This window comes from Ascidiella aspersa, chromosome 6 (genome assembly GCF_963924565.1).
Source record: "Ascidiella aspersa chromosome 6, kaAscAspe10.2, whole genome shotgun sequence".
Classification (NCBI taxonomy): domain Eukaryota; kingdom Metazoa; phylum Chordata; class Ascidiacea; order Phlebobranchia; family Ascidiidae; genus Ascidiella; species Ascidiella aspersa.
The window spans coordinates 25,527,042-25,542,889 of NC_139452.1; the positions used below are offsets into that span (position 1 = coordinate 25,527,042).

The window sequence follows — 15,848 nt, forward strand, 5'->3', positions numbered from 1 at the left end:
CACAATGATTATTAAGTCACAGCCACTTTAATTACCAATTTCTAACCTGCTTGCACACTCGGTGTTAATTTGGTATTCGAACCCAGACTTTCTTAATTGCAGGAAATCAAAGCACGCGCATTATAAACAGGATACTACTGCAAGCGCATAGTCAGGTCACGTTTTATGCCTAAATATAGAAAGTACCCCGGTCGATTTAAAAGAGGAAATTTTCTACGACGGTAAATCAAAATAAAGTTAACTACAATAAACAGAATTCCTGCGCGATAAAACATTCTAAAGGTTTGATACCTACAGTAAGGCAGTAGCCCGTAGGTCATTGTTTAAAGTCCTTAATGCCAACAAATCTAACTTACGTTTAGGTTTAGGCTATATTTGGGTATTCGGCAATTGCCTTAAAGTTGTACAGGTATAAAGGCTTTAGACAAAAACGATGTTTAAAACTCACAAGGTGAAAAATGACAGTTGTCGATTAGGTTTAGTTTTGACAATTTACTTTAGTTTTGAGTTTTGGCGATTGTTTAGGTCTCCATAGAGGGAAAAACGAAGGCTTGCCGTATAGTAAGCCGAATCGTTGGTTAAAGAAATATATGCCAGAGGAACCTATTTTAAATATACTATGCCTGGTAGCAACAGCATATTTATTGAGGGAAAAAGTTTGAAAGGTCTACATTAATTACACATCAATTGCAATTTGGATAATCTTCTATTGAAGGGTTTTGTATAGTCTTCTTTAAGCGATTTGTGCAAATTCAAAACATACATATGGTGCGTTAAATGTGCTTTCCAGCATAAACAGAATACTATATAAGATATGGTGCAAATAGATTTAAAACACAAACAAAAACCGAAATGAAAGCAAATATACGTTAAAACACACGATAAAACACCAAAAGATGCTTGCAACATTGATTTAAATTTTAAATTAATATAGCGGCATTCGTTTATGTAATGGTCAATCAATCGATTTACTCTTTTCAAATAAAAGCAGTTTATAATAGCATGGGAAATTGTCACAAAGTTACGTCACTCGTGACACAAAAACGCGGCGTCATAAATTTGCATCTAAACGTTACGTCATAAAAAAGGCAATCTAAAGAACGCCACACAGTTCGTTAATTTTATCTAAGGTTGGAGATGTGTTACTTTCAAAACAAAACGTTGTATTACAAAGATGTTATCATTTCGCGCTAAACGAAAAACAAATTTCTTTAAGTTGCCAAAATTCCTATTTGTAATCGTGCAATGAGATACACGACAACTTTGGGCTAAAATAGTAAAAACTTTTGGGCTAAAAATAGTCGTGCCGTTATTACTCTCAGCAGGTTAAATTATTCCGTTTCAAATCTTGATATTAATCAGGTGGACAATTGCGTATTTGTATAACTATCCTACAAACCACTTAATATAAGAGTTTATAACCTGTTAGTAATTACTTCTTTAAATAGCGCAATGCTGTATCAGTATTCTAATTGTTTCAATCTTTTATGGACAAAATTTTACTTTGCGGACTATATTTGAAAAATTTACTTTGCGGACTCCTTGGATTCACTTTGAACCCCTCTAATTAAAAGGGAAAAATGAGAAATTTGAAAAAAAAAAAACAGTAGCTAATGTATAGCTAAATTTATTGAAATTAATTCACTTAATTTGCTTCATTAAAATAACCTATTTTTTGTGCGCCTCAAGACTGAAAACGTTTAGGTCGCGGTAGGGTTGCGGAGTCGGGCATGGGAATCAGGCCGCAAGTAAGACTCCACAAAATGGTGTAAGATATACTAAAAACGTATATTTAAGTTAAAATAGCCGAAAAAATACAGTTTGGGGGGCACGTGGCCATGTGGATCAGCCCCTGAGCCCGAATATTCGGAAAAGGAACCTGTTTCTTCCATAATCACATTGCTTCCTCAACTATGTCATCCACTGTCTCCTGAGCGTCTGGAGCAGGAGCCGGAGCAGCAGGGATCGGTTTGTAAATGAGCAGATCCATTAAGTAGCACAAGAGAACACACACCTGCATTTTGTTAACAGAGTTAGCACCCGCGCTTTGGTCTCATTATTTTTATTATTTCCAGTCTCTGAGATTCACTGAAACGCTTGCAGCAATCTTTTCCTCGCCTTTTTGGTGTGCCTTTTGACCTTTGGTCTTTCAGTTTCGCTTTTGTTTTTTAGTTTCGTAACTCGCGCTTTTGGTCTTTTTTATGATTTTCTTCAGACATGACGCCACAAAGTTACGTCATATCGTGACGTTACAAAGTTGTTCTCATAACCGGACGAGTGCACCAATTTTTATAGTTTTATAATTTTTTATATGTCAATGTCATGGCATGTACTTGGCTTGCTCTCATATTGATTTAAACTTGGACTTGCCTTGTTAGTTTTGCAGAAGACCTTATTTGGACTTAAGGTATTTTTCAAATGACTTGACTGGGACTTTATAAAATGACTTGTTTACAATTTTAAAACGACCTGTTTACAATTTTAGAATGACTGTTTACAACACTGGTCAATTTGGCCACGACCTAAAGTTTGGTTTTAAAACCCTAACTTCGAATTCTAGCAAGAAACTACCTTTCCAGCAATGGTGACGGCAAACATGTTGTTTGACATGAGATCGTTGAAGTAACTTCTACACGAGGCGCCAGCTCCGTCCTCAGTTCCCCAAACCGAGCAGGCAAAATCGAGCAACGCGCCGACTACGACGGGCATGGGTATGGCAATGACGCGACCGAAGAACAACTGGAAAGTAATATGTGTTATAGTTTTATCTGAAAACGCCTGGGATTAGGGCTGCGGATCCGGTTAAAAATAACTCGAGTCCGAATCAGGTCAAACAAAATGAACCCGAGTTCAAGTCCCGAGTCCGACTCCGGCCGAAAAATTAAACTAAATTCCGACTACTGCCACAAAAATAAACCGGAGTCCGACTCCGGCAAAAGAAATGAGCCCGAGTTTAAGTCCCTAGTCCTACTGCGGCCTAAAAAATAAACTCGAGTCCGACTCCCGCTAAATGTAATATTTTTTCGAGTCCCGAGTGTGGCTCCGACTCTACAGCCTGTACTTTCACCCATTAAACTACATTAAGATGGATATTCAGCAATCCACGCCTAGGGATATCAGTCAACTCATCCACCCACATTACATGGTTGGAAAATATTCCACCATTTACTATTACACTTTTACAGTTAAGAGTGTTCCTTATCTGTTTCGCACGTCGGACTCGGTACTCGGGTAGTTTTACGTGTTTTTGTCACTTGTTCCATTTGAGTAGCGAATTCAAGTTAGATCATAAATGTAGTTTATATTTTGATAACATTAAAAAATAAATTCAAAGATTCAAAAAATAATTAAATAAATGTTAAACAAGAATTATTTATTGACAACATTTTAAAAAGACTTGTTTACAACACTGGAAACAAGTAGGTCTTAACAGTAAAATTACCTGCAATCCTACAGCCAGCGAGCGTTGGTCAAATGGTACGATGCGTAGAATAATCTGCAACAGAAGGAATATCAGCTTTACTCGACTGCGGAACTGAACAATAAAGGACCGTTTGCACTACAGCTGCGCCGAGCTGAGCTGGGCGCAAAAATCGCTCCAAAACGTAACGGTTTTCTATAGATGCACTGGGCTTGAGTTTAGCAAAGCGTAAAAATCGCCCAACGCGTATTTTTTTCCAGCTGCACGGGGTTTGAGATTAGCAAAGCGTGAAAAGCCCGAAAGAATAGAATTTAAATGCAAATTACGCTTTGCTCAGCTCAGTGCAGCTGTATAGTGTAAACATGCCTTCAAGCAAAACAGAAGCAAATCGTTTAAGAAACCTGCAAGTTGGGCGTCCAGCAAATCATGACCGAAAAAATCAGCAAGAAAAGGAGAACGTAAAACGCTGGCAGACTGTTGCAATCCGGAGCGGCGCAGTAGCCCTTGGTAGCGTTTTGAACAGCGCCACCTATGCAGGAGCAGCCCAGCAGAGTCTGTATAAGTTCGACGAACGGTTTGATGTTTTGTTTTCAAACGTTTATCATATTTGATATGTTATAACTATACCCGTTATTTTGGATTAAAAGGATCGCGATTCGATCTGATACTAAATCATTTCTACGCTCAAACTAGCGATATCGGTAAAATTGAAGCGTTTAAAGGCTTTTTTGGTAAGTCATTAGGGCCAAATTTAGCGTTAAGGCGTATTCAGCTGGTAAACTACTATACCGTTTTTTTTTTTTAATTTTTCTAAACCTTTCAAGATTAAATGTCTACGTTGGTTCACATTATTACGTTAATTTGGTATCAGCATCAATACCACCCTAGTAAATTCTAAACACTTTAAAATAGGCCGTCAAGTAATTATTATACCTATTTAAAATTCTTACACTGTGACTTAGAATTTCTGAGTGAATACTGAATAGTCAGGGTAGAAATGAACAGATATTTATCCAAAAGTAGGTACAAATGGCTGGCGGCTTTTCATAGTTATAACACAGCAAATGAGTGTGTAAACTAAACGACAAAAAAGAATTTAAAAACTACGACGGTCATTACCTTGTTACTTTCAGCATTACAACCAGCAAAGCAGGGTGAAAAGTAAGTGAGTCCGTTGGATCCGCATACTGGGTCGTAATGGTCTGTTGTGCAGCCGCAGTCTTGGTTGCATTGAGACGTGAAAACGGTCGAGGAAGTGATGTTCTCGCCGGGGTAGGGCACAGTCGAACCCACGAAAGCTGCAAAACAAGATAAAATGCGTATTTAGTGAATCTCGAAGTATCCTAAAAAGCAGTAAAGTCATTTGCAAAATACCTTACGACCAAGTCAAGTCATGTTCAACAAACAGCAAGTGAAGTCCTCCTAGCTTAAGTCTTTACCCGTTTTAAGTTAAGGGCAAGTTAAATCATTCTAATAAAATTATTAAAGTCAAGTCAAGCAATTTTACTCGAAACAAGTAAGCCAAGTCAAGTTTTATTTAGTAATAGTGACTTAAGTAAACGTAAGTCAAGTCATTTAGTGAAAGACACACACAAACATATGTGTTTAATAGCATCTGTGATCTAGCCCCTCAGAAGTTGCTTTATGACCAACGATTACGGCTTCCGTATCAATAGTAGTGCATCATAGATCGACAGATTCGGCGAGTCTGCGATGGCTTTTCGGTGTACTATTGATACGGAAGCCGTAATCGTTGGTCATAAAGCAACTTCCGAGGGGCTAGATCACAGATGCTATTAAACACATATGTTTGTGTGTGTCTTTCATTGATTGATACGGACTGATGATCCCCCAGTGTGAAGTTGCTTGTACTAACAAAATGCGCAAGTATTGGCGCATGGTTGTTTCTCGACTGGCTCCTCTCTGAGCCTGCATAGCTCAGTTGGTAGAGCGACGGTCCCGGCTTGACCGGAGGTCGTGAGTTCGAACCTCACTGCAGGCCAGTTGTTTTTCTGGCTTGCTCTGCTTGCATCATAGATCGACAGATTCGGCGAGTCTGCGATGACTTTTCGGTGTCAAGTCTTTTAGTTAAGCCAACACACCACTACAATAAGAGGTAAAAACAAATAAAGACAAGTTGTAAAAAAGGAAAGAAAGGTAAAATAACCATTTTATAAAAAAACTTCAAAAATGTGTGGTCTAAAGTTAAATGTTTGCTCTCAAAGCACGTTGATTAATCGTTATTTTCTGTACTGAAAAAAAAATGAGTTAAAAGATAACGCAGGAAATGAGCAATTCCTGTATTGTTAAGCATCAAACGTCAATGAGTACCGTATGAATCTGGATATGTCATTTTGTTTCGGCTTCAACGACCAACGTTTACAGCTCATCAATTGACCAAGTCAGGCCGTGCACCAGCAAAACACTGTATCACGTGATACGAACCCACCTCTGGTTGGGCAGCGCAGAATGAACGCAGCGCAGCATCCGATTCCGACAACTGTGCCGACAAGACAGAGCCTGATTATCCCAGTGACGTTCAACTTCGCTTTGGACACGATAAAGCCACCGCCGAGGAGTCCAATAAAGGCTGCGCCAACCGAAACAAGTCCTTGGTGACAAAACAAAACAGTTTCGTTGGATGTTGTTAGCATTAAACGCCTGTGTTGTAAACAAGTCATTTTGAAATGACTCAAGTCCCAGTCAAGTTATTCGAAAAATAACTTAAGTCCAAGTACAGTCTTTTGCAAAATTAACTAGTCAGGTCCCAGTCCAAGTCATCGGTTGCCCAAGCCAAGTCTCAGTCAAGTCATTATGAGAGCAAGTCAACTTCCAGTCATGTCATTGACATATAAGTAAACTGTTAAACTATTGAAATTGATAAACTCATCCGATTATAAACAATAATTAACTTAAAAAAATAACAGAAACGCAATATGCAGCACTAGAAGTGTTTAATCTGCAAAACTTGGGATAGGCCTACATTTTAATAAATAAACACTTAATTTAATCCAAAGTTATTTGAACTAATGACTCAAGTTCATGTAAAGTCATTAGTCGAAAAGACTTCAGTCAAGTCAAGTCATTTAAAAACAGTGACCTTAATGCACTTAGGCCAAGTCAATGACATTACACCACTGAAATTAAAAACTTGTGGATCCAGCTTCGTTTGGACAAATTGTTCCCTTTGGTCCTTATTAGGGTCGTCCGATGGACTCCAGCCATAAGGCCGAAATCGGAACAACACCAACGTCGGAATAAAACACAGTTCGGAATAAGACCAAAATGGGACTAATCCCTAATAGTCGTAATAACGTCTAAATTGGATTATACCTGTAGGAATAAGGCCCAAATGGACAGAATCAGGCATATACAACATTTTACCTAACCCCAAACCCCACCCCTAAGTATTTCACTCCCCTAAAAATTTCGACTTTAACTCATTTTCTAACCCCATCGATTACCCACCAATAACCCCAAACAGAGCTAACAAATCCGGTGCCAAAACAGCGGCGCCGGTGAACCTAGGCCATCCGAACGTCGACATCAAAACGGCCGATGCCAGACCGACTGATCCCGATCGTCCCATACCCTCTACCAAGAGGATTTGGGCCTTATTCCGATGAATTTAGACCTTTTTTCGATGAATTTAGGACGTATTCCGGCAGATTTAGATCTTATTCAGACGATTTCGTTCCTATTTTGTACTGGATATTACTGCGTAATTTGCTTCAAATGATACCTACTTGTTTATGGGCTTCTCACTACGTCTTACTACAACCTCCAACATTAGGCCCAAAAGTAATATCATTCCGTTGCTTACCAAAGCTAAAGGCAGCTTGGGACGCGGTGAGGCCGTACATCGACTCGAAGAATTTAGGTATGAAAGGCGAAATGCCGGACATCAAGCTGTAGTCAAGGGAGTTTGCGGCGCAGGTGAAGATAAGCGGCGCATTGCGAAATAAGGTAAGCCGCCTCTTGAAACGTTGATATAGGCTGATGGAAACAAAAAGTTATCATTTTTCGTTGTTTTGGCGTCAGTTAGCAATTGGCCACCTAAAAAAAAAGTAAAACATCAAATCTTATACGACGACATCTACGGACGCCACAAGACCTCGAAACATGACCCTGTTGTAGGGAAATAATAGGCCTGTTACGTGGGTTAAAAAAATTTATAACACCTCTTTAAGTGAATTGGTGAATATCCACCGTATTTCGGTTACATAAAATGGTAAAATACTGGCTATAGAGTCCGCGTCGGACTCAGGCCTCATAGAAATCACACTCTTGACAGAGTCGGGCTGGGGCTCAATATTTAGACCAGAGTCGGACTCAGGTTATTGTTTAATTGACTCCACGGCCCTGTTTAGAAGTGTTGCAAACCTTAGAGACGGATTTGAATTTCCTCCGTCGTCGCAAAGGTTCGACGAGGATTGATGAACTTCCAAGTTCCTGCTCTCCACGATCTTTTGGCTCGCAGAAAACCTCCGAGGCAAGAAAAAGACCGGAACTGCGCATGTAAAGTGTCAGGACGGGTCCGATAGTATCGGATCGCGCTCAATACCCGATGACAAGTGGTAGCATCGGTACTCACAGGTTAATAGACTGATTTCGTTACTGATTCGATACCAAGTTATATGCAGGCTCCAGCCAGAGTTTTGCCGTCTAACTCGGCGCCTTACATCCTAAAAGTTGTTTTTAGAAAATAGCATAATAACAACCAAAGGTGTTTCCTAACTCTGAAGCAAATGTGGCTGAACAAGCGAGAGTATAAAAAAAATTCGTTTGCAATTTACACGTTTATCATAATTGCTTTTTTGACAATAGCGTCACTTAATCGGTATTGGGTTATGACGTCACTTGGTATTGGGTTACTTGATAACGGCATTACGTTTAACACAAACATTCTCTCGGTTTTGGAATACAAATATACTCCAGTGTAAAGTTTACGTAGCGCTTTTTAAGCGGTAAACTCATTCATTTGAAATACAGTTTCGACTACTGCTACTTCTCTGTGGCGTTTGAGAAGCAAATGGGATTCTTGCTCATCTTCAATCTAAAAGGATTTACAATCTGTACGGCGCCGAATAGTATAACTTTTGTGAGGCTTAGATTTCTGGTCGAATTGTATTGAATTGTAAGCACGAAGAGTCAAAAAATGTTGCTTGCGACTATTTTTTTTTTGCAGTATTAATTATTGTATTCCAATTTTAAACCTGGAAATCGAGTGGCAACGTTTGGCAACAAATAGTATAAAAATATATATAAAAAAACAGGCCAACGCTCGCAAATTCAAGCTTTTTGCGCTTCTTAATCGCCCTTGTGCTTCTACTTCGTGTATTTTAATTTATTTCATTTCTACTTTAACCTGATGAAGCACGGTGCGAAAGAGTGTCAACATTTATTACAATTTGCCTTTGAACAGTGCCGCCTGATTTCCACATTAAAAGGGTTAAGGGGCGGCAATATCATTTAAAAACAGCCATTTATTTTTGGGGTTGAAAACAACTAAAACACAAAGGTGCAACATTTGTAGGTGTCTACTGACTTGCGGAAACGGAAAACCACCCCAATGTGGGCAGACTTAGTCAACTAGATTTATTTTAACTTTTTAAAATTATAGAATTTAAGGTAGAGCATTTTACGTTTTACAAATTAGATTAGAATTAGAATTAGATCGTTTTGAGTTTTCTCAAATTAGACTAGAATTAGAATAACCAAATTCCGAAAAAATCAAATTTGAATTAGAATTTGAACTAAAATCACATTTAATTATTTACAATCAATTTAATTTAATCGCAATTTATTTTTCTAAGAGCGTGAATAGTAAAGATGTGTGTGCTATTTTTTATGCCTTTTTATGCTTTTTAGAATGTAACAATTACATACAAGTCGTTCCAACCCAAAAAAATTAATTAATTGAACTGAGAGACTTAAAATGCCTTTGGACAAAGAGGCATTTTTAGTAAAATCTGAATTAGATTAGAATTATAATTAGCCTCATTTTGTTCTAATTCAATGAATTAGTAAACTAGAATTATTAATGAGCCTAATGGTTGGAGGTTGTAGTAAGACGTAATAAGAATATCAAAGCCCATACAGATCTGTATGAGCTTTGATATTCTTATTAGAATTATCTAGTTGTCCAAGTCTGAACGTGGGCGGTGCGATTCAACAGCGTCCAGTATGGCCGACAAAGCTTACCTGCTGAAAGAAAGACAAGTACTCCAACAATTAGGAAGCTCAGCCACCATGCCCCCACCCACGATGGACTAGTGTTGGTAATTTCGACGCTAAAAAGTTGTTCGTTATTAGCAACACACATACAACAAGCAATTAAAATAAAAAGTTTTTAATAGTACGCGGCATCACAAGGATGTTTTTTCATCTATAGACAATTATAAAAGTTTTAAAGCAAATCTTTTGTTTCGCGATGTAAATAATTGTTTTGGACGAAATATTGTCTTAGAAATAATCAGTGTAGAAGTGGAATAATTTACGGATAATGGCAACTTTTAAGTTTTTTCTACAAAAACATTTATATTTTTGTGTATTTTAGTTTTAGATTAAAGAGTTTTTAGTTGAAGATAAATAAATAAAAAAATTACGTAATAATATTGTTTACGTCAAAAATATCCAATATTACGTCACAACATGAGCCTAAACTTTAGGTTGTCGACAAAAAATTCAGTTTTGGACCAAAAGATGATTTAGTAAAAGTACATTTTTAGAGAAAATTTTTAGATGTAAAGTCTTACGTTTTGGGTGACTTTAATAGTATTACAAACTATCGAAATCTATCTTATATATACAAGCAAACGAATGTATTTTTCTATTGCATATAGGACTAAATACAGTTCCAGGATATGTCTTACCTGATTTTACTCTGGTTTTTAAACTTAGAGTTTTATTGTTTATATACGCGTCAGCGGAACAGTGATCGACAAGCAGAAACCTGCTGCCAATAGTATTTTTATTCCATAACGATATGGACTTTTATAGTTCCAGGATAGTAAGACACTCACTTTTCGCCAATGTTGGTGTACAAGTTCAAAGACATGCCGCCAAAAATAAAACCAATCGCTGGTCCAACTGCCGATGCACACGAGTAGTATATGCCTGAAAAGCATAACGAAGTTCTATACATTAAGTTTGTGTTTCTTAGCTTTCTTATAGTTGTGTTTGTTTAGCCAGTTCATTTTAGTAGAACTATTCTAGAAGCGATGCGATTTACCGTGATAAACCGACGACTTTTTCTGCTCTACGTTCTCGTCAATATACGTCATGCCCAGAGTTAGTAGCGCCGCAGTTCCAATGCCGTTAATGGCATTAGCAAGCATGAAGACAAATCTAAAAACATTGATCAAGAAATTTTAGACAAAAAGACGAAAAGACTCTAAAATTGAAAGAAAGAAAAAAGAAAAAGAAGAAAAAGAGAAAAAAAGAAAAAGAGAAAGGAAGAAAAAAAGAAAAGAAAAAAGAATAAAACACGGGCAGACGTAAGGAAAATTAATAAAATTAAAAAGTGATTTTAAAAGCGCGAGTAAACAACCTAACCCAGTGGTTCTCAACCTGGGGGTCGCAAGGGGTTGTCTGGGGGGGTCGCCGTGTAGCATTTCAAAAAGAAAATAGTAATATGAACTAAAAGTTTAGCAGTATAGAAGGAGAAAAAGCAACCGCCAGTCTAACATTTGTGTTTGTGTGGCTTTTGCTGCAGTGAACCAGCCGTGTTTATAAGTCACCATTACACTTTTCAATTATTGAATCAGGCCTTGCTTCAGTCAAACAGTGTCTAATAAAGATGAATGGACGCTCAAACCAGGGTTGCCAGATGGCCTAAATTTCGGAACAAAACGATAAGTTGTCCTAATTTTACCTGCTGTGTCCGGCGGTTTGTTAATCATTAGGACAGTAAGCTTTCTGTCCTACTTTGGCCGTATTTATTTGAAACATTGTGGGATGAAGTAAAACCACGGGCTAACGGCCTCCAAACTTGGTTTTTACCAACTTTACCAACGTAAATCCAAAAATTGTTCGCGGGCGATTTTGATGCGTATTTCTGCAATAATTCTGTGCAGCACAAAAGCGTCAGGTGTAGCCTAGTATAGGGCACTCTAGTTCCAAATTAAAATTTACGCTAACTTACAATACAATTTTTGCTAGGTTTACAATAGGTTACAGGCCAACTATTTCTACTTTCCAGCGGTATCATAACTTTTTACATAGCTTTTCAAAACATCGACAGAATTTCTGTAATAAAATTTTGGTGTTGCCGTTTTGGAAAAAGGAAATATAATTTACGGAAAGCTTTATTATCGCACTGCTGTTAACAACTAACCGTTTTGTAAATTGTATGGAATTTTGGTTACTCATCAAGAGCATTTAACGTCATTAATTCCCTTTTTTGTCCGAATTTCACACCAACAATGTCCTAATCCTAAACCAAGCATCTGGTAACCCTGGCTCAAACCGTAACTTTAGATTGTTGTGGATAGTACATTTTAGCCTAATTTCAAAACAATCCTAATCTAGATTTTTTCGCTATTTTTCTAATTTTAAAATGCAAGTTTATTTATTATGCAATATAATTTGGGGTCGCGCAAGTTATCGAAAACTCTGAAGGGGTCGCGAGAACAAAAAGGTTGAGAACCACTGACCTAACCTGTAGTTGCGCAGGTCTTGTGTGTGTTCCGTTTGATTCCCACTGCTTCCGCAGACAATTCCGGCGCCGCTGGCAGACGAGGCCACGTAGGGGGGCGCGGTAAAGTGGGGCGACATGAAAATGAAGGTCCCCAGCGAAAGCATAAGGATCCCCGAACCAATCCACCTGGGTTTATGGCCCTTGCCCCCAACAATTGTGACGATAGGAACGGCCAGCAATGACGAGATGCCGTAAAGGCTCGTGATCAAAGCCACCTCCGCACTCTTTAGGCCGAATCTGCGATTTATTGAAAGTCGTCAGGAAAAATCGTTTTCGACTTTTTTTGTGATACTGGGAGTGCAGGGATCGGCAAGCATTTTTGTACCACCGATCGGTTTAAAATAAAAATGATCACGGCACGGCCCCTTTGACAAAACAACACACTTTGCCAAAGTCTATAATCGATAGAAAATAATTCATTCATATGAGTAACCAGTTTCAATAAAGTACCTTTCTTGTTAGACTCATTTTTAAATTAAAGTAATGCTGATTCGAGAAAGCCATATTTTTTTAATAAAAATGTTTGTTGCACCAATTTTCATACACGGCACTGCTTGTTCTAACTATAAGCGGTGCGACCAAGCTAAACCAACCTTTTCTCCAGCGTTGATACAACGACCAGGGTGATTCCGTTCATTACGAGGCCCTGCAGCAAACCAGCCATGCTGAGAATGGCCAGGGCCCATCGCGGCGTTGCAAAGCACTCGAAAACTCCACACTTCAATCTAACAACAACCCAAAAGTCCCGATAAACTTTAAGCGGTTACTATAAGGTCATGTTGCGTCCACTGCAGAGTTGAAACAGTTACATTATATCAGTTCAACTGCAATTACGATAACATTTACTCCCTTTCAATGATTTAATTACATTACAATTACAATAACATTACAAACTGTAATCAATTCAACATTAACAATTACAGTTGATCTAAGTTTTCTAATGCTGCTAAAATATGGAGTTTAAGTCTCATCGCTTCCCCTAAAAAATAAACAACGTGGAACATTTTTGAAACTTCAATTTTTTCAACATCAGTTGAGCCAAAATGTTACCAAATTACAATTACAACTACATTAAAAACTGTAGGCTACTCAATTACATCAATTACATTTACAAATTACAATTGATCCAACTCTGGTCCACAGAACTATGAGGCTCCGTCGTTTCTACAGGTTTTGCGGGCTATTTTTCTAGCTATAAACAGCGGTATGTCAGCAGCACTACCTGACAGTGTGTTTCAATTAGGCTGCCAGCAAACTGGGGGTTTTATGAAGTTGTTTCGTTCCCAGAATTTTCTCCCTGTATTCTTTTAGCACGTTGGGTAACTAAATATTAAAATATGATTGTGTTTTTATGTAGGCGCATTTTATGTCGAAATGGAGTGTTGTTACGATATTATGTCGAATGTTTAGTAGGCACAGTGTAAGTACTGATTTGACGTTTGTTTTCAATAATTGTTTCATTGTGATTATATAGATGTTTATAAAGGATTGTACGGTATTTAAAACTGTTTTAATAAAGTGTGTGCGATTCAGTCGTAGGCCTAAACTATAGTTTTATTTAATTTTGTTTTCTAACTTCAAATAACAACAAAGATTGCCAGCTAAAAGTGCGGGCGCAATTATAACAGCAGTCTCTTCATCTTACATCAATGATTCCCAAACTGTGTGCCGCGGCACACTAGTGTGCCTTGAGAGATTGTCAAGTGTGCCACAAAACTTTTTGTAATTTTGGAAAATAAGTTACTTGTATTACCAATGGCATACACGCAAGTAATATAAGACTTGAATACGCACTATCTATTACAAATTATTCATATTAAGACATTTACGTTTAGTTTGTCGTGTTTTAAGGGCAATTGTAAAATGACTCTATTGTTGTTCGGTTAAAAGTGTGCCGCGAAATATTAAAGATATTTTTAGTGTGCCGTAAGCAAAAAAAGTTTGGGAACCACTGTCTTACATTGTGTTAGATTTTCAAAAACCGTTTAGAATTATTCTGTCAGGCAACAAAATCATAAGGTAAAACCATAAGGTCTATAGAAATATTTGTAGTGACAGGCATGCAACAAAACATACAGTTGCCCCGTTCCGACTGGGGATCTCCGATGCTTGCTATTCCATCCCGATGCCCGATATTTTAAGAAAAAATTATCGTCGCGCGATACCTAATGACGTCATTACTATGGTTAAATAATAAAAAAATGGTAAACTTAACTTCAATGGTAATGATTTTACAGGTATAAGGCCGATGTTTTCTTTTGCACTAGAAATCCTATTTTTAAACTCTAGGTTCGATCACAAAACACGGCAGTTATGCACAAATTAATTTGGTATCGGATCGGCACCGATACCACCCTTGTATCGGACGTGTAACGATACTACCACTTGGCATAGGGCAGTGATTCTCAACCTTTTATGGCTTGCGGCACCACTCAAAAATAATAAAAAGATTTTCGGCACCCTAACTGGAAATCTTGTTGAGTATGGCTATTTTATTGAAATGTCAGTATAAATGGAACTGGAACAAAACAATCAACCTAAAACATGTAGGAAAATGTCATTTGATATAATGGTCTCTAATCGCACACAAATAGTTGTATCAAGAAGCTTACCGGCAAAAATCATGTTCCTAAAAATTCTCAAATACCTATCGGCACCCTTAAGCATTAGAAATGGCACGCAAGGGCGCCGTGGTACCCGGTTGAGAACCACTGCCCACTGGCATAGGGTATCGGCTTTGATCCGATATTATCGAACGTCCTTAGTTAAGACACAACCCGAATAGCGGATGGAAATACCTTTTGCCAGCTTCGCTTTCTAGGTCTGGTTTACCTTCTTCTTCCGTCACTGCCGGTGCTTTGATTGTCATTTTGTTCTTTAATCTTAAAGCAACTTAGGGGTTGGGATTAAAACCGTCAAACAAGGACCTAGAATCCTAGAGAAAAAGATTTCTGCAAACAGTTAAACAACCAAATCAAGTTACGCCATTTTCATACAAAAAAATGTTAACCTGGCAAAATCGGCAAAAACGTTCCATTCTGGGCAATATTTTGCAAAGCAATTATCAAAAATGATACAGTTAAAAGTTTAAAAAATGTAAGTTTGTAATAATTGACAAAAACAATTTTATAATAGGTTAAAGCACTTGGATTTAAGTAAAGTCATTAAGTCTTTTATTCAAAAAATCAAGTTATTTGAAAATGTCGATTAATATGCAGTATGCACAGAAGTCGATTTTCATTACAAAACCTCCGTGTATATCTTTATATAGAGCCTTTAGGCCAAAAAATATTGGCAACATACATAATCTTATATACTAAAAGACACATTCTGCATTTTACTTTATACATGCTAATTTTGGCAGGAAAGAATTGCATCATGCTTTACTTGCAAAAGTAATTATTTACTCGACAATTTTATTTGATCGTAAATTATTACTTTAGAATTTAAGCATTTGCAGAAAACACCGCTGCTCTTGGCAAACTGTAATGGTAAACTGTTTTCGTTTAAATTAATAAGCTGACATTTTAACCCGATCAATGCCTGAATAAATTTGCGTAATATTATGACCCAGGCGTAATATTATTTCGAGTACTCTATCGAGTTGGATTAATTGTATCGCCCCTGACGATGAGACTCCAGCCATAATACTTAAATTAGAAGAATATCAACATCAGACAAACGCAGTTCGGAACAAGACCAAGTTGGGACAAACCTCATTGGCGC

General features: G+C 37.6%; 1 protein-coding gene across 1 annotated transcript; it reads right to left on the bottom strand.

The window, feature by feature from the left end:
* Positions 1-1,894: 1,894 nt before the first annotated feature.
* On the bottom strand, positions 1,895-14,991 carry LOC146140992 (solute carrier organic anion transporter family member 4A1-like). The gene is made up of 14 exons (XM_083392772.1): positions 14,921-14,991; positions 12,716-12,847; positions 12,084-12,359; positions 10,656-10,771; positions 10,447-10,540; positions 9,626-9,714; positions 7,805-7,931; positions 7,245-7,417; positions 5,871-6,032; positions 4,541-4,719; positions 3,823-3,975; positions 3,443-3,496; positions 2,572-2,739; positions 1,895-2,014 (listed from the first exon to the last, which is right to left on the bottom strand). Exons 1-14 carry the CDS (start codon positions 14,989-14,991, stop codon positions 1,895-1,897), a joined length of 1,914 nt encoding a protein of 637 aa, XP_083248898.1.
* Positions 14,992-15,848: the final 857 nt, after the last annotated feature.

Coding starts and splice junctions, on each gene's coding strand:
- LOC146140992 (XM_083392772.1), bottom strand. CDS start 14,991: ATGACAATCAAAGCACCGGCAGTGACGGAAGAAGAAGGTAAACCAGAC. Junction 10,541..10,655: donor AAAGTCGTCGGTTTATCACG/GTAAATCGCATC, acceptor TATGCTTTTCAG/GCATATACTACTCGTGTGCA. Junction 9,715..10,446: donor TACACCAACATTGGCGAAAA/GTGAGTGTCTTA, acceptor ACAACTTTTTAG/CGTCGAAATTACCAACACTA.